Source organism: Mauremys reevesii, linkage group 1 (assembly GCF_016161935.1).
Source record: "Mauremys reevesii isolate NIE-2019 linkage group 1, ASM1616193v1, whole genome shotgun sequence".
NCBI lineage: Eukaryota > Metazoa > Chordata > Testudines > Geoemydidae > Mauremys > Mauremys reevesii.
The window spans coordinates 42,836,904-42,854,723 of NC_052623.1; the positions used below are offsets into that span (position 1 = coordinate 42,836,904).

General features: G+C 52.0%; 1 protein-coding gene across 11 annotated transcripts in view; it reads left to right on the plus strand.

Annotated features, from left to right (window-relative positions):
• C1H11orf87 (chromosome 1 C11orf87 homolog) overlaps positions 1 to 16,389 on the plus strand; it is a 142,198-nt gene extending 125,809 nt beyond the window's left edge. For 10 of the 11 annotated variants that reach the window (XM_039520521.1, XM_039520520.1, XM_039520522.1 and 7 more), the window contains one exon: positions 15,665 to 16,389. In XM_039520521.1, the coding sequence (XP_039376455.1) occupies positions 15,808 to 16,263 (456 nt within the window). In that variant the 5' untranslated portion in view covers positions 15,665 to 15,807 and the 3' untranslated portion in view covers positions 16,264 to 16,389. Of the gene's footprint in view, positions 1 to 15,025; positions 15,089 to 15,664 lie in introns of those variants that run through there. The other variant, XM_039520529.1, reaches the window with a different exon arrangement.
• Positions 16,390 to 17,820: the final 1,431 nt, after the last annotated feature.

Here is a 17,820-nt window from a genome sequence, read left to right on the forward strand (position 1 = left end):
AAAAATAATTACAGGGGAGATTTTCAGAGCCACAAATGGAAGTTAGGCATCCAAATCCCATTGGAAGTCACTGAGAACTGGGTTCCTGCTATACCAAAATAGTTTTACTAAATCATAAAATAAATTACAGTGTGGGGGATGCTGCTATCATTCTATCAGCCCCTCACTTGAAGATTATACACATGTATGTTTCTGTGAGTGTTTGCTGCTCCTGAAAGTCTGTCACTGCTTTATCTGAACAAGTTAACACTCCTTTCACTGAGTCACCTTAGGGCTGGTAAGACAGAATTTGGGGATAATGTCTGCCTTTGTACTCAGGCATACAGTTGCCACTGAAGTTAATGGGTATCTCACACATGCATCCAAGCTTAGAATTTGACCCAAAATGAGTAACTTCACCCATTTCAAATATTGGAGAGAATGATACATGCAATTCTCTCTGAAATGCATTAAAAAAGTATTATTAAAAACAGGGAGACCTATTAACATAAAATCTGATTCCAAGTATGGCTCACTATGCTTCAGCCTTTCTGGAGGAGAACTAAATAACAACAGCAAAACTTGTTTTGTTGTTGTAATATCCATAGCTAGTCTTGGCCTTAGGTTTTACCAGCCTCATTCTCCACTTTGAAAAAATAATGAAGGTTTGCTCCTTTGAATTCTCTGATCAAACTCTGTAGAAAAGCAAAGGATTATCTCTAAAAGGTCATTAGAGGGACACTACCTTGCTTAAATGTATTGTCTATTGAAAAAACAAATAGGATTTTAAATGTGCTGTTATTGAGTAAAATCCTGCTTTATTCCCCTCCAGAATTAATTTTAATCGAATCAGCTATTTATCACTAAATACACATTTTGCAGTTGTCTGGATCCTCTGTTATTAAAATGTTATCCTTTATACGTCTTCAGCACATCCCTGATGCAGTCCAGTTTGCCCTAATACACACGCATTCTGGGCACAAATTGTGCTCTCAGTTCCACTATGCAACCCCATCAAATCAGTGAAATCACTAGTGGGCATGGATCAGCATTCACTTTGCACTCCCTGTCAGTATCTGGCCCAAGCCAGGGAAGCTAATGATCCAACCTGCTGACCAAATTCAGTAATGAATCCTGGTCACATGCCACGTGAGGCACGTTGTGCATATGCTAAGAAGTGAAATCACTCACTTTCTGCATCACCATTACTATAATCTTTGTTCGTCTGAATCACACTAAGTAATTTTTTCTCACAGTCGAGTGTGGTAGACTTGTTCTTCAGCAGCATAAGACAATAGCACTTTTCTAACATGAGAACATAGGTGCCAACTTCCCTTCTGCCCAGTGGGTGCTGGACCCCACCATCCCCTGGCCCCACCCCAGCCTGCATCTGCACCGTCCTTGCCTCACCCCCATTCCACCCCCTTCCCCCAAGTCCCTGCCCCTGCCCTGCCTCTTATCTGAGCACGCCACGTTCCCACTCCTCTCACAAAGTCTTAAGCACCACCAAACAGCCGTTAGGCGGCATGGGGGCGGGAAGCGCTGGAAGGAACAGGGAGGAGCGGGGACGTGGCACGCTCAGGGGAGGGCAGGGGGAGCTTGGCTGACAGTGGGTGCATATGTAAAATTGGCCTTAGGGACACTCTTTTAAGAGCAAAGTCTGCCTAAGACCATGTCATCCAAATTCTCCTCTTCAAGAAAGAAAAGGAAAAAATCTTTGCTTTTGACCTGGGAATCCTGGGCACCAGCATCTTAGATTCATAGATTTGTAGGTTACCATAACTACCAGACACTCAGACTTTTCACCCCTGGTTCATCACCCCCAAAGGTGTGAAACTAGCCCCCTCCCCGCCGCCCCGACACCAGCTTACTTTGGCACACACTCCACACAGTTTGCACACCAGAGACCTGCTTGGGATAAAAATAAACAAAAGGTTCATTTAATAGAAAAATCACAGATTCAAAGGTAAAATAGTAAGGAAAAGCAAACACATGCAAGTTACACAGAAAACAAACATCAAGATGCAACCTCAGGCTTTACACTTTAAAATTAGATATGCTCCCTTTTTTAATACAAGTTACCTATTGCCTCTGAACAGTTTCCCAGCGTACACCCTACAGTAGACCAGCATTTCACAGACAGCACCCACCAAGTGACTGTCCCTCAGTTTCTGTATGATGACCTCAATTTCAAGCCTCATTTTTAAAAGGCCATTTTCTCTCTCCCTGATATGGTGCCTGATGGTTATTCAGGGTGGTGAAATTCTAGCTGGGATGTCTCAATGGGTACGTCTATGCAGCAACTAGACATGCAGGGCTGGCCTGTACCAGCTGACGTGGGCTCTCAGGGCTTGGTCTGTGGGGCTGTTTCATTGCTGTGTAGACTTCCAGGCTTGGGCTGGAGCCCAGGCTCTAGGACCTTGAGAGATGAGAGGGTCCCAGAGCTTGAGCTACAGCCCGAGCCCAGAAGTCTACACAGCAATGAAACAGCCCTGCAGCTCGATCCCTGCGAGCCTGAGTCAGCTGGCACAGGCCAGCCATAGGTTTTTCTTTGCTGTGTGGACATACCCAGTGTCTTCCCATTAACTCTAATGGCCCCTCATTTGTCTTCTCCTGGGTTATACAATACTAAGTGCTTGGAGCTAATCTCTGGTTGGTGGGGCAGCCCCTCCTTGCCTGACTGCACCACAGATTACAAGTACAGTTTTCTATATACATAAATACATACATTCAGAACCCCAGTCTGTATACACATCTCATATGATCATTTTGTTTAGAACATTGCAAGCTTTCATAAAAGACCTTACCTGACATATTTTTGTAGCACAATAATATTGTAGGCAATCATTTGATTCAACTGTTCATTCGAACACCCATTCTCTCCTTGGGAAATCTGGACCCTGATGGTCACAGAATTATTTTGGGAAGGTCAGACTAGATGAGCACAATGGCCCCTTCTGGCCTTGGAATCTATGAAACTATACCTCTGTTTAGTTAAACCTTTTCTAATGAAATATGACTCAAAGACACTATTACTTACGGTATTTTTGTGAGATGTAAGTTAACAATGTCCAGGATATTACTTGATCTACTGGTAAATAACAATTACAAATCTATTACTTTTTATTTCTAAAATTAGCTCTATTTGTGGTACTAGGCTTGAGGGCTACTCTTAAATCACTTGACTTCACCTATGGTAGCAGATGGCTCTGGTGAAGTTTAAAGAACTTGTGTACAGATTGCCCTCTTCCCACAGGGAGATTGCAAATCACTGTTAGGGTTGTTGACATTCATCAAATATTTGGGCTGTCTGGTGCATGATTACATCCATTTCTTTGCAGAAGAAATCATGCATTATTCTATATGTAATCAACTGCTAGACTAGAACAGCGATGGCACAATGAAATTTGTTCAAGAAAAGTCATTAATAACTGAGGGCTTGAACCAGCAAACTAGTGCTTAATTTATGTCAGGGATTGCCAGGGCTGAGTACCGGCACCTCTACACTTGATAGTTCATAGCCTTGGCACCTCTGAGCTTGCTGTATTAATTAATAATGTAAAAAAATTGCTTGAGCCCTGGCACCTCTTTCATTACAAATTAAGCACTGCAGCAAACTCTTACTCATAGGAGAAATTCATTAGACCACTTGCATCAGTAAGGACTGCCCATATGACAAAGGGGGTGCAGAATTGGGACCTAAACAAGCAACATTCTTAACTGAATTACAACAAATCTGGGGTCTGGCTGGTGTTATGGATTTGTAATGGTGCCAGGAGTCTCACCAGGTTGAATTCAGCTAAAGTTGGTAGCTATCAAAGGCTATATAAAATATACGAATTGCATCAGAATATACAAATTATCCCTTTTGTGTAATACCCTATCTCAGATAGTGGCCAGTGCTGGATACTTCAGCAAAAGGCATAACCTCCATAAGTAACATAACTGTATATCGTAGAGGGTGACTTCACTTTAGTTTTAGTCAGTTTTATACTTGTAAAGTTTCAGCCTTGAATATTTGAGAACTATTTCTATACTAGCTAATCAAAGATATTTTGTCACTGTGTATCATATATGTATTAATATTTACATTGTGATACTGCAATATAGAATGATATCAGCCGATCAGCATGTAGGAATGATGAATAACTATTGACACATAACTGTACAGGTTTTTTTCCCATGGGTGAAGTTCCCTGCATTCTAGTTGCGGGTATGAGAATCCCTGTACTTTGATTGGCTGACAGCCATTATTAGCCAGAATGGAGGGTTTGCATAATTACTGAACAGTTATTTCTCCTTTTTTCCATAATTCTTCTGTTGTGACGGGCTTTTGTATTCACAATTTTAAAGCTGTTTGCCAGTCATCTCAGCTTGTCACTCCTTTCAGCTAAAGCAGAAAAACTCAAAAGTATACATGAAAGCAAACAAAAAGGGGGTTGAGAATCTGCTGACAGAGCAGTTTCAAAACTCACATCTTCCCATCTTAGGATCATAGAAGATTAGTGTTGGAGTCTTCTAGTCCAACCCCCTGCTCAAAGCAGCACCAACCCCAACTAAATCACCCAGCCAGGGCTTTGTCAAGCCAGGCCTTAAAAACCTCTAAGGATGGAGATTCCATCACTTCCCTAGGTAACCCATTCCAGTGCTTCACCACCCTCCTAGTGAAATATTTTTTCCTAATATCCAACCTAGACCTTCCCCATTGCAACTTGAGACCATTGCTCGTTGTTCTGTCATCTGCCACTACTGAAAACAGCTTAGCTCTATCCTTTTTGGAACTCCCCTTCAGATAGTTGAAGGCTGCTATCAAATTCCCCCTCACTCTTCTCTTCTGCAGACTAAATAAAACCAGAGCCCTCAGTCTCTCCTAAGTCCCCAGTCCCCTAATCAGTTTCATTGCCCTCCGTTGGACTCTCTCCAATTAGTCCACATCCTTTCTGTAGCAGAGGGCCCAAAACTGGATGCAATATTCCAGATGTGGCCTAACCAGTGCCAAATAGAGGGGAATAATCACTTCCCTCAATCTGCTGGCAATGCTCCTACTAACGCAGCCCAATATGCCATTAGCCTTCTTGGCAACAAGGGCACACTGTTGACTCATATCCGGCTTCTCATCCACTGTAATCCCCAGGTCCTTTTCTGCAGAACTGCCACTTAGCCAATTGGTCCCCAGCCTGTAGCAGTGCATGGGATTCTTCCATCCTAAGTGCAGGACTCTGCACTTGTCCTTGTTGAACCTCATCAGATTTCTTTTAGCCCAATCCTCCAATTTGTCTATGTCACTCTGGCCCTATCCCTACCCTCTAGTGTATCTACCTCTCCCCCAAGCTTAGTGTCAGCCGCGAACTTGCTGAGGGTGCAATTAATCCCATCACGCAGATCATTAATGATGTAGAACAAAACTGGCCCCAGGACACCCCCCCAAGGCAATCTGCTTGATACTGGGTGCCAACTAGACATGGAGCCGTTGATCACTACCTGTTGAGCCCGATGATCTAGCCAGCTTTCTATCCACCTTATGGTCCGTTCATCCAGTCCATACTTTTTTTACTTGCTGGCAACAATACTGTCGGAGACCATATCAAAAGCTTTGGTAAAGTCAAGATATATCACATCCGCCGCTTTCCCCATATCCACAGAGCCAGTTATCTCATCATAGAAGGCAATCAGGTTGGTCAGGCATGACTTTCCCTTAGTGAATCCATGTTGACTGTTCCTGATCACTTTCTTCTCCTCCAAGTGCTTCAAAATGGATTCCTTGAGGACCTGCCCCATGATTTTTCCAGGGACTGAGGTGAGGCTGACTGGTCCGTAGTTCCCCAGATTCTCCTTCTTCCCTTTTTAAAAGATGGGCACTATATTTGCCCTTTCCCAATCATCTGGGACCTCCACCGATCACCCCAAGTTTTCAGAGATAATGGCCAATGGCTCTGCAATCACATCAGCCAACTCCCACATCACCCTCAGATGCATTGCATCTGGCCCCATGGACTCCTTTCCCCCTCATATTAGCCTCCCAGGGGATCCTGCCCATCAGTTCCTTGGGAGTCAAAATCTGCTTTTCTGAAGTCCAGGGTCCATATTCTGCTGCTCTCCTTTCTTCCTTTTGTCAGGATCCTGAACTCGACCATCTCATGGTCACTGCTGCCCAGGTTGCTGCCCACTTCTACTTCCCCTACCAATTCTTCCCTGTTTGTGAGCAGCAGGTCAAGAGGACCACGACCCCTAGTTGGTTCCTCCAGCATTTGCACCAGGAAATTGTCCCCAACACTCTCCAAAAACTTCCTGGATTGTTTGTGAACTGCTGCATTGCTCTCCCAGTAGATGTCAGGGTGATTGAAGTCCCCCATGAGAACCAAGGCCTGTGATCTGGAAACTTCTGTTAGTTGCCTGAAGAAAGCCTCGTCTACCTCATCTTTCTGGTCTAGTTTTAAGCCCTCCTCACTAGGTTAGCAAGCCTGCATGTGAAGATGCTCTTCCCTCTCTTTGTTATGTGGATTCCTTCTCTTCCTAGCAATCCTTCTTCCTGGAACAACATCCCATGGTTGAAGAGTCCAAAGCCCTCTCTCCGACACCATCTGCGTAACCATGCATTTACCTCCACAATTCGATGGTCCCTACCTGGGCCTTTTCCTTCAACAAGGAGGATGGATGAGAACACGACTTGCACCTCAAACTCCATTATCCTTCTTCCCAGAGCCATGTAGTCTCCAGTGACTCGCTCAAGGTCATTCTTGGCAGTATCATTGGTGCCCATGTGGAGAAGTAGCAAGAGATAGTGGTTCAAGGGCTTGATCAGTCTCGGCACACTCTGCCACATCCTGAATTCTAGCTCCAGGAAAGCAGCACACTTCTCGAGTTTCCCAGTCGGGACGGCAGATGGATGACTCTGTCCCCTTTAGGAGGGAGTCCATGACAACCACCATCCATCTCCTCCTCTTGGGAGTGGTGGTCATGGAACCCCCATCCCTAGGACAATGCATCCCATACCTTCTGGTTGATGAGGTCTGCTGATCCCTTCCCTCAGATGACTCTTCCAAACCATTCTCCTCCATAGTACCTGTGCAGAGAGCCTGAAAACGGTTTCTTACCTCTATCTGCATTGGGGATACAAGGGTTCTCCTCTTTCTTCTTCTGGAGGTCACATGCTGCCAATTTTCTTCCCCACTGTGCACTGCCCTCTCAGATTCTTCAGCATGCTGTACCTGCAGTGTACCAAACTCTAACTTCTGTCCAGAAAATCTTCATTTTCTCTGATGCAACGTAGGGTTGATACTTGGATCTCTAGTCCTTTAACCTTCTCTTCCAATATGGGGGAGACCGTTCTTTGCCACTCCCTGAGTCCACCTTTCCCTCCCTAAAAGTCAGTTAAGATCCCGTTCCCAGAATAAGCATCATATTAATACATAAAACATTTGAGTTTTCATTGTTTGTTAACTTTGGGACAATGCAATTTTGAAACACAATGTAAACAAAATATACTAGTTATTCTAGAAACAAGAGTCCTACTGGTGTGTGCGAGTGTGTGTGTAAGGGGCAGATTACAATTAGAAGGACAAATAGCTTTAGGTGATGGGAGAAAAGAAAGGCCCAAAGGTTTTTTTTTTTTTTTACAAACAATTTACCTTTCAGCCATTTCATAGCCCATTTCTTCTTTGTATTTTTCTCTTCTGTCACAGATAACATGAATATGTAATTAAATGTTTTAGTAGAATAATTGTAGTACCTGTTAACTTTTGCAATAGCCACATTCTGAGCTAATACATTATTAGGCCTTGAAACTTATTCAGTACAAGATATGCTTACTACTTCATAAACAGGACAAGCACTATAAGATACCATTGCACCAGTATTATACTTGAAGATACTGGCTCCTATAGAAATGTCCATTCTTATGCTCTTTTTAAAAACACTTTTTAACCATCTGATGACTTTTAAATGGTGTTTGGCATATGAGTTGGTGGTTACCACCCAACTTTCCTAGTAGGCCAATGTCCACATCATAAAAGTACCACCAAACCTGGCACTAAGTGATATCCTGGTTAGAGCAGTGGTTTTCAACCTTTTTTTCATTCGTGGACCCCTAAAAAATTTCCAATAGAGGTGCACATCCCTTTGGAAATCTTAAACATAGTCTGTGGACCTTCAGAGGTACGTGGATCACAGATTGAAAATCACTAGGTTAGAGCACTCAGCCCTAGAGGCTAAAGATTCAATGGACAGTGAGACTGAACTACCCTCTAGCCCCTCCAGAACAAGTTTGAAGCACATTGGTGGGGGCAGTGTAGGGAAGCTTCAATGATTATGCCTGTGTTGTATCAGAGGACTTCCTTCTGTGTGGCCATCAATCCTGTACATAAACACTAAAGATTATTTAACATTTACAAAAAAACCCAAACATGCTCTGTGCTTGTTATTGTGACTGCTTTTTAAAAAGCGCCAAAAGATCACAGACTTATATGGTGCTGGATGCATTGCATTTAGCTAAGACAGCATTTAAATGGAAGGAAAATTTTAGACTTAAGGAGCTAGATCCTGAAGTGCAGCTGCTTTATGTCACACGGTTGGTGGATTCTGGCCAAACAGGCATAACAAGAGGGATGTTCTAGTGACAAAGACTCAGTATAGTGGCTTCTATGTTGCCCACCTGGCTACTGGCATAGAGCAGTGGGTCTCAATCAGGGGTATGCGTACCCCTGGGGGTACGCAGAGGTCTTCCAGGGGGTACTCATCTAGATCAGGTTTTCTCAACTTTGGGGTTTCAACCTCAGGGTGCGTGTGTCAAGAGTTGGTTTTAGGGGGGTTGAAAGTGCAGGGCCAGCATTAGGGCATGGCAAGCAGGACAACTGTCTGGGGCTTCACACCACAGGGGCCCCCACAAAGCTAAATTACATGCTTCAGTCCTAGGCAGCAGGGCTCGGGCTTCAGCCCCAGGCAGCGAGGCTCAGACTTCAGCCCTGCCATCTGGTGCTCTGGCTTCAGATGAGGCTCACTAGTGAAAAATAGGCCTGTGGGGGGATGGATGAGGGTAGTGTGGGTAGGTGGGGGGGTATTGGCCTGTGGGGGATGGAGGAGGGTGGAGGGGTAGTGGGGGCATTGGCCTGTGGGGATGGATGGGCGGGTGGGCAGGTGGGGGTATCGGCCTGTGGGGGATGGATGAGGGTGAGGTGGGTAGGTGTGGGGGGGTATTGGCCTGTGGGGGATGGATGAGGTGGGGATAAGTGGTGGGTATCAGATTGTGGGGGGATCGATGAGAGTGGGATGGGTACGTATGTGGGGGGAGGTATTGGCCTGTGGGCATAGGCGCCGACTTATATGGGCTCCCTGGGGCTTTAGCCCCAGGAATATTCCCAAGCAGGGGCTCTGCTCCACCAATGTTTTCTCCCCTGCTTGGAGCGCCCCCCGCCGCCGCCGCCGCCGCCGCCGCCGCCGCCAGGGCTGGAGCTTCCCCCCTCCCCGCCCGGCAGGGGCAGCTCTAGGCACCAGCAAAACAAGCTGGTGCCTAGGGCGGCAAAGGCTGGGGCCCCAGCTCATCCTGCCGCTGCGAGCCGAGGAGCGCCCGCCCCTGCAGCCGGGCAGGGCCGCGCTACCGGCCCGCTTGGGGGAGAGGATGGCCTCACCAGTAGCGGCCCCGCCTGGCTGCAGACGCCGGGCCGCTCCTCCTCCGCTTGTTCCCCGGGTCCTAAACAGCCCGGCACCCGCTTGGCTGGGGGGGGGGGGCAAGGCTAAGCTCCGTCCCGCTCAGAGCCGCGTGGGGAGGGGGCGGGCGGGGCTGGGAGCCGGGCCGAGCGGCTCCTCCTGACCACGCGGCTCTGAGCGGGAGCGCTCAGCTCCTCCGGGAGCCATGCGGCTGCAGCGCTGGGCAGGGCCGCTTCGAGGCGCGCAGGAGCCGGGGGTAAGCAGCCGGGGCCGGGGGGTTGGCTAAGGGGCAGGGAGGGGCACAGGTTCTGTGGGGAGGGCGGCCAGGAAGGGGGTTGGATTGGGGGGGTCTCAGGGAGGTGGTTGTCAGGCACCCCCGGACCCCAATACCCCCAGGCCCAGCCCAGCCCAGCCCCAGCTCCAAGCCCAGCCCCACTGAGATGGGCACCCCCAAACCCATCCTCCCCACCCAGCCCTGTCCCCAGCTCCAAGCCCAGCCACTCTGAGGTGGGCACCCCCAAACCCATCCTCCCCACCCAGCCCTGACCCCAGCTCCAAGCCCAGCCCCTCGGACCTGGGCACACCCCAGCCCCATCCCCTCACAGCCCTGACCCCAGCTCTGAGCCCAGCCCCTGTGAGCTGGACACCCCTGACCCCATTCCTCCCACAGCCCTGACCCCAGCCCGAGCCCAGCCCCTCTGATCCGGACACCCCTGTACCCATTCCTCCCACAGCCCTGACCCCCACCTCTGAGCCCAGCCCCTCTGAGCTGGACACCCCCCTGACCCCATTCCTCCCACAGCCCTGACCCCCACCTCTGAGCCCAGCCCCTCTGAGCTGGACACCCCCCTGTACCCATTCCTCCCACAGCCCTGACCCCCAGCTCTGAGCCCAGCTGCTCTGAGGTGGGCACCTGACCCCATCCCCACAGCCCTGACCCCAGCTCTGAGCCCAGCTGCTCTGAGGTGGGCACCCCGACACCATCTCCTCACCCCAGACCCCAGCTCTGAGCCCAGCCCCGTGAGCCGGGCACCCCGACCCCATCTCCCCCACCCCAGACCCCCAGCTCTGAGGCGAGCCCCTCTGAGCCAGACAACCTCTGACCCCATCTCCCCACAGTCCTGAGCCCAGCCCCTGTGAGCCGGGCACCCCCCAGAGCCCAGCTCCCCACCCAGCCCTGGGCAACAGCGGCACCACCTCCAGGCAGTGACAGCCCATTGGCACCAACCATCACCCAGCAACAGCCCATTATGTAATTGCAAATGTAGACAGACCAGTAAAGCATTTAATGTTTTTAAATAATGTATTTGGTGTATTTTCAAATTATTACAAATTAATTTTCACTAGTTATTTTTTACATTTCCAAATACATGTTACTATAGTATTGCAACTTTGTGTTCTGGAGGGGGCCCCCACGCTTGCTTTGCCCCAGGCCCCCTGAATCCTCTGGGCGGCCCTACCCAGTGTGTGTGAGGAGCTGGGGAGGGACGGAAACGGGGTCCCCTGGAGCCGAGCCCGGGCTGCGATGGCGGCGAGGGGCTCCTGGAGTGTGTGAGGAGGTGAGTGGCCGGCTGGGTTCGTCGGTGCTGAGCAGGTAGCCCCGCAGCCGGAGATCCTTGCCTTCCCTCCTGCCGGGGCTGGGCCAGGGCACCGTGAGGCTGAAGAGCAGCAGGTCCAGGGGGCTCTCCAGGTCCTCGGCCACCAGCATGTCGGGGGTGAGGGCGGTGAGCGCGAACTGATCCACCTTGGCCACCAGCAGTGCTGCGAAGCCCAGGGAGGGGGCCATGTTCTTTGCGCCACCCCGTAGCCGCGCCGCCACCTGGAAGTACTCCCGCTCCGCGCTGCCCAGCAGCTCCACCCGCATGGGGACAGAGTCGCAGCTGGGCCAGGGTTCAGCTGCAGAGTGCTGGTAGCGGATCCCACATTTGGGGGGGAGCCCAGTGCTGGGGCAACAGGGGGTGTGAGTGGGGGGCACTGGTGGGCGGGGGGGGCTCATGTCTGGGGCGGGGGAGGCCAGGCAAAAAATGTTGGGCTTGGGGCGGCAAAAAACCTAGAGCCGGCCCTGCCGCCCGGCCCCAGAGCTTCCCTGCCTGAACACAGACCAGACAGCGTGTCTCTCTCCCTTGCCTCTGCTGCTGCCGGCTGCTGCCTAAGGCAATGCAAGCTGCTGTTGCTTGCTGGAGCACCGGCCGGGGGAGGGGAGCGGAGTGGAGGGGTCTGTGCCATGTTTGGCAGCCCTCCCCTCCCCCTACCTGGAGGAGAGGCAAAGGGGACTTCCGGCCAGGACTCGGAGACTGACCTCGCTCACCTGAGCAGCTGCTGGGGCTTCCTATGATTGTTTGACCCTATGATTCCCGCCCTCAGCCCCAGCCCCCACTCCTGCCCAACGCTGGGGAAGGGGCAGCCCCATGCCATCCCCTCCCACCGTCCCCCAGTGAAGCTACGGTGAGGGGCAGCAGGCTGCAGCCTGCAGCAGGGGTCAGGGAGGCAGGAAGCCATATGTGAAGGCAGTGCCCCTCCCCTCCAGCACTCACCCACCACAGGGCAGATGGGGGAGGGGATTCATAGACCTACCTGAGCAGCTGGGGCTTGGGTGAATTTTATGACACCCTGCTCCCCTGCCCCATAGCCATCACCGTGCAGACCCCACTTCTGCCCCATGCTGGGCAAGGGGCAGCCCCATCCACAGTGAAGTTATGGTGAGGGGCAGTAACATGGAAGGCCACCTGTGATGGCAACCCCCACCCCCTAGTACCCATCATAGAGGAGGTGAGTGAGCTTTCTGGATCTGAGAGGGGGCCTAGGAGCATGTGCAGTGACTGTGGTGCAGAGTGAGTATGCTGCGGGGGGAGGGGGGGCAGAGGAGGGGTCCCTCCCCTGGAGCTTGCTGCTGCCAGTGGTGGTGATGGGGAGTCCTCTCTGGCCCTAGCCCTGGGGCAGCCTGTCTGCACCCCAAGTTCCTCATCCTCAGCCCTGGCTCACCCCAAAGCCTGCACCCCCAGCACCGAGCACGCTCCTGCACTGTGAACCCCTCATCCCCAGCCCCACCCCAGAACCCTCACCTGAGGGGAAAAACGTGCAACTTAAATTTGGTGGTCAGTTTGGAGTATCATTGTATTTAGCACAATATTTGATTATTTTACACCCTTCAAAGTATGTAACTGGTCATATACAGGTGTTTTCTCTGAATACTGTCTGTGTGCCTCAGTTTCCCCAATGCATTTCTTAAGGCTCTAGATGGTGGGATAAGGGGGTGTGATTGTTGTAAAGCCCTAGAGGGCCAGTGTGATGCCGTCTGCACAGAGAATGGCCGACACCCTGTCTCCAGGCAACTGATGGCCTGGGCCACCCCCCTGCAAGGTGCCAACTGAAGGTGTTGGAGAACAAAGAGATCAGGTGGCCTCCTAATGCCTGGAAAAGAGACAAAGGCCAGAGGAGGGAGTGTCAGTGCCTGTGCGGACTTCCAGGAAGCGCATGGTGTGGAAGGGGATGCTGGGATGCTTTGGAACAACTCCATACAAAGCCAGTCAGGACTCTGGGGGAGCCTCCTCTCTGAGCATACTGTCTCCAGGGCAAGAAGCTTACACCTTCCTGGGTCTGACCTCGGAGCATTCAGCATGCCCTTCCACACCATGCACTTTCCGCAGCGAGTGTGCCCAGGCAGGTCCTGGGGCGACCAGAGGTCCCTGCACCCCAACTCCGCAGTCAGATGTGACTCTCAGCCAGACAGTAAAGCAGAAGGTTTATTAGATGACAGGAACACAGTCTAAAACAGAGCTTGTAGGTACAGAAAACAGGACCCCTCAGTCAGGTCCATCTTGTGGGGTGGGGAGCCCAGACCCAAGTTCTGGGCCTCTCCCAATTTCCCCAGCCAGCTCCAAACTGACACTCCCTCATCTGGCCTTTGTGTCTCTTCCGGACAAGGAGGCCACCTGATCTCTTTGTCCCCAACACCGTCAGTTGGCACTTTGCAGGGGAAACTGAGGCACCCACACAGTATTCAGAGAAAACATTAAGAACATTTCCACTTTGTCACAACAGGTGCAACAAAATTTAATACTGTATATTAAAGCAGGCAAGTGCTGCTTCTGACTTTCCACTTTTAATTGACCCTTGTAATCTTGTAGTGCTGACGCATTGTAGCTTCATTTTATATCAGCTTACAGGGTGAGACCATTTTGGGCCCCACCAAAAATTATACGAACCTGCCGCCTATGCCTGTGGGGGATGGATGGGGGGGTAAGTTGGGGGTATCGGCCTGCGGGTGGATGGATGAGGGTGGGGTGAGTAGGTGTGTGTGGGGTATTGGCCTGTGGGGATGGAGGAGGTGGAGGGGCAGTGGGGGGCAGTGGGGAATTGGCCTGTGGGGGCTGGATGAGCAGGGTAGGAGAGGAAGATATCAGCCTGTGGGGAGGGTTGAGGGTGGGTGGGTACATAGGTGGGGGTGTTGGCCTGTGGGGATGGATGAGGCGGGGTAGGTAAGCGCGGGTGCATCGGCCTGTGGGGGTGGGGTGGGTCTCTGGGGGCAGTGGGTGGGGCGGGATGGGGTGGGAGGGTAGGGGGTATTGGCCTGTGGGGATGGATGAGGCGGGGTAGGTAAGCGCGGGGTATCGGCCTGTGGGGGTGGGGTGGGTCTCTGGGGGCAGTGGGTGGGGCGGGGATGGGGTGGGAGGGTAGGGGTATTGGCCTGTGGGGATGGATGAGGAGGGGTAAGTGGGGGCATATCAGCCTGTGGGGGTGAGGTGGGTCTCTGGGGCGGGGTGGGTGGGTAGGGGTATTGGCCTGTGGGGATGGATAAGGAGGGTAGGTAAGTGGAGGGTATCGGCCTGTGGGGCATGGGGGTGCGAGGTGTGGGGGTATTGGCCTGTGTGAGGCGGGCGGGGTGGGTCTCCGGGGGCAGGGGATGGGCCGGGGATGGGGTGGCTGTGTAAGTGGGGGGGTATCGGCCTGTGGGGGCGATGTGGGTCTCTGGGGCGGGGTGGGTAAAGGGGGTATTGGCCTGTGGGAGGGCGGGGTCGGTCTCTGAGGGGTGGGGCGGGGTGAGTAAGTGGGGGTATTGGCCTGTGGGGGCCGGGTGGGTCTCTGGGGGGCGGTGCGGGTAAGTGGGGGGGTATCAGCGTGTGGGGGGGCGAGGTGGGTCTCTGGGGGCGGGGTGGGTAAGTATCGGCCTGTGGGGGGCGGGGCGGGGTGGGTAAGGGGGGGTATCGGCCTGTTGGGGGCGGGGGGCCGAGGGCGGTCTCTGGGGGGCGGGGGGCCCGCTCGGAGCAGCCCCTCTCCGCCCAGCCGAGTCGAGCCGCGGGGGAGCGGACCCGGCACTGGCTGCCTGACGTCACCGGCCGGGCTGGCGATAGGCTGCGCGCTGAGCTCCCTGAAGCGGCGCCGGCTCCGGCTCTGCCCGCTTCATTCGGCGCCTTCTGCAGCCTCGGCGAGCGCGCGGCCGGGGTCCCTCCAGCCACAGGCAGCCCAGGTAAGGCGCGTGCCCCGCCCGTGCCCGGCAGCGGGGCCCCGGGCTCTGCTCTAGCCGCTGCCGGAGCCCGAACTTCGGGTGCCGCCTGCCTCTGGGGCGGGCTGGGCAGCGCGCCTGGGACACCGGGGCTCCCGCGGCGGCGGCGGCGGCGGCTGGTGTCATTGGCAACTTGTTGGGAAATGCCCGGCAAAGCTGCCCCCTGTGCGGAGTAACTGGAGCCGATCCGGTGCAGCCGCATTGGTGCATCGCTCCCCCGTCCCGTCCCGTCCCGTCCCGTCCCGTCCCAGGGCACGGCCAGCATCGCCTCGGGCCGGCAGGGCTGCGGACAGCCCGAGTCTTCAGTCTAAGCAGTGGGCTGGGGCTGGTCTCTTTCAGGGGCGCTGCGCTGCGCTGGGTTGGGAACTCTGCGCTGCGCGTGGTTTGTCAGCCAGGCAGCATCCCCCAGTGTGCCGGAGTTTAGACGACTTTGTACCCTGTTGGGGCTGGAAGGAGGGTGTGGGGCTGTGGTGGCAGCCGGTGAATTGTGTGTTTCTTGCTTTGGGTCCCGAACACTGATTCCTCTGGGTCCCTTTGCAGGCTTGATCCTTCACCTGACATCTCCAGAGAGCGAGCTGTGGCCAGTGCATTTCCAGCCAGTGCAAACCCCCAGCCCGGAACCAATTCAAATTCGAGCATCTACAGGGAGAAGAGGAAGATCCTCATCTTCTTAAGCCTCCTCAATGAGTGCCAAGCTCTCCAAGGAGTTGAGGCTGTCTCTGCCACCTTGTCTCTTGAACAGGACATCTGCCTCCTCCAACGCCAGCAGCACCTGCATCGCGCAGGTGGGGCAGCTCTTTCAGTCCTTCTCTTCCACTCTGGTTTTAATCGTCCTGGTCACCCTCATCTTCTGCCTGATCCTCCTCTCCCTCACCACCTTCCACGTCCATAAGAGGAAGATGAAGAAGCGGAAAATGCAGAGGGCTCAGGAGGAATATGAACGGGACCACTGCAGCAGCAGCCCCGAGGCAGGTATTCAGGGAGAGACACCCCCTGGAAGAAACCCTCGGCTGGGAAACTCCACCCAGGACTCGGGAATCCAGCGCCCGTCTCCCCCGGAGCCCCGGAGCGCTCACCCAGCAAGATCTTGTTTGGACACAGCTAGTGCGGGGCTCCTGCAAACCGTGGTATTGTCATGATTATTTTGTGGGGGGGACCTCGCCAAGGCTCTGTTTGGTGTTTGTAAATACTCCAGTGATGATTGTAGGCTCTTAAAAGAAAAGTTGTTAATTAAAACGAACGAACAAACCCACAATTCAAGCGCATGACAAATCACGCTGCGTTTCTCATTGACTGTGCAAGGAAAGGATGCGTCTTTTTAACGGAAAAGAAGCTGCACAGTGCTACCAAATATACAGTCATCTGCCCGGAGGCGTGGGGGTGGGGGGATCCCAGTGTGATGCACAGTGTTATCATAAGGATCGAGAAGATATTTCCCCCCATTCCTCTCCTCGGCGTATCCCTAATTGTATGTTATAAACCGACCATTTAGATTGGGGGAGGGAGGGCATGGCACAGGGTGAGAGACAAAGAAAGAGTGATCTGAACGACGCAGTGGGATCCTTAATCTCTCAAACAAAGGAGACGAGTGCAGCTCATGGCGAAAGGCAGGGACCTTTTATCAGGGGCGGAGAAAGACCCGATCTTTCTGTAGGGTCTCTTCTTTTGCATCAATAACTCTCTCCAAAGACTGGATATTGTTTTCTTTAGAAATGTCCTCCCCTGGTTGAGTGCAAATAAAACTACAGCCCTCCCCCTCCTTCCCCACTCCATGCTAAGCCCTCTCTCTCTCTCTCTGCAGTAGCCAGTGGCTCGTGTGTCCCGATGCTTGAAAGCAGCCTAGCAGTGCTTCTTGTATGGGAGGCAGCAGGCTGTTACGTCTTTTCCCCTACACCCACCCCAAGTCACTTTCCAGTGTAATATTCCATTCGTTCTATTAAACCTGGAATAAGGAATCTTTTTTTGTAACAGAGTACTACGTGGCGTGCAGTAGTTTACCCCATCAGAATGTTTGATTATTTATTTTAAAGAGGTGTGCCCTTGTTATACCTCCTGTTGGTACTGAAGCAAAATGTTGTTCTGTACTATGCACTGTACACTGTATATTCTTCTTCGTTTATAGCTTTTACCCATTGAATAATGAATTCAGCAGCAGTGCAGATCTGGCTTCTACTTTTTAAGGCATTTTTATATCTTCTGAACCTGTACTAGACTGTTATGAATATCTCTGCTTCCCCCAGGCCCCGAACAAAACCCTAATGGATGTGTGAAAATGCCCTCTATTAAATCATGGTTAATATTTCAAAAGAGGCTGATGCAGATCTCCCAGGAAAGGACCAACAGTTATTTGACTATGGAAGGAAGTGTCTGAGTGGCTGCTTGTTACTGTATGTGTTGGGGGAATGCAAGGCAAATTTAATTACAGTAAATGCAGCTTCAACTAAACACTTAAACCAGTCACCATGACTTGCAAATGGTGCCTTAACAGAATGGCCCTATCTAAACTTTGAAACCTCTCCTAGTGGTAGTATTAGATCAGAGGTGATGCTCTTCTATCCATGTTAATAAATAGTAAACACAAAGACAAAAAATAATCCAAGAGGATGTTTTCCAAGATACACACTAGAAATAAATACCTGCTGGATGTAATTTCCAGCTATCTTTAATTTATGTTCTCTGTAGAATCCTTTCTCCCC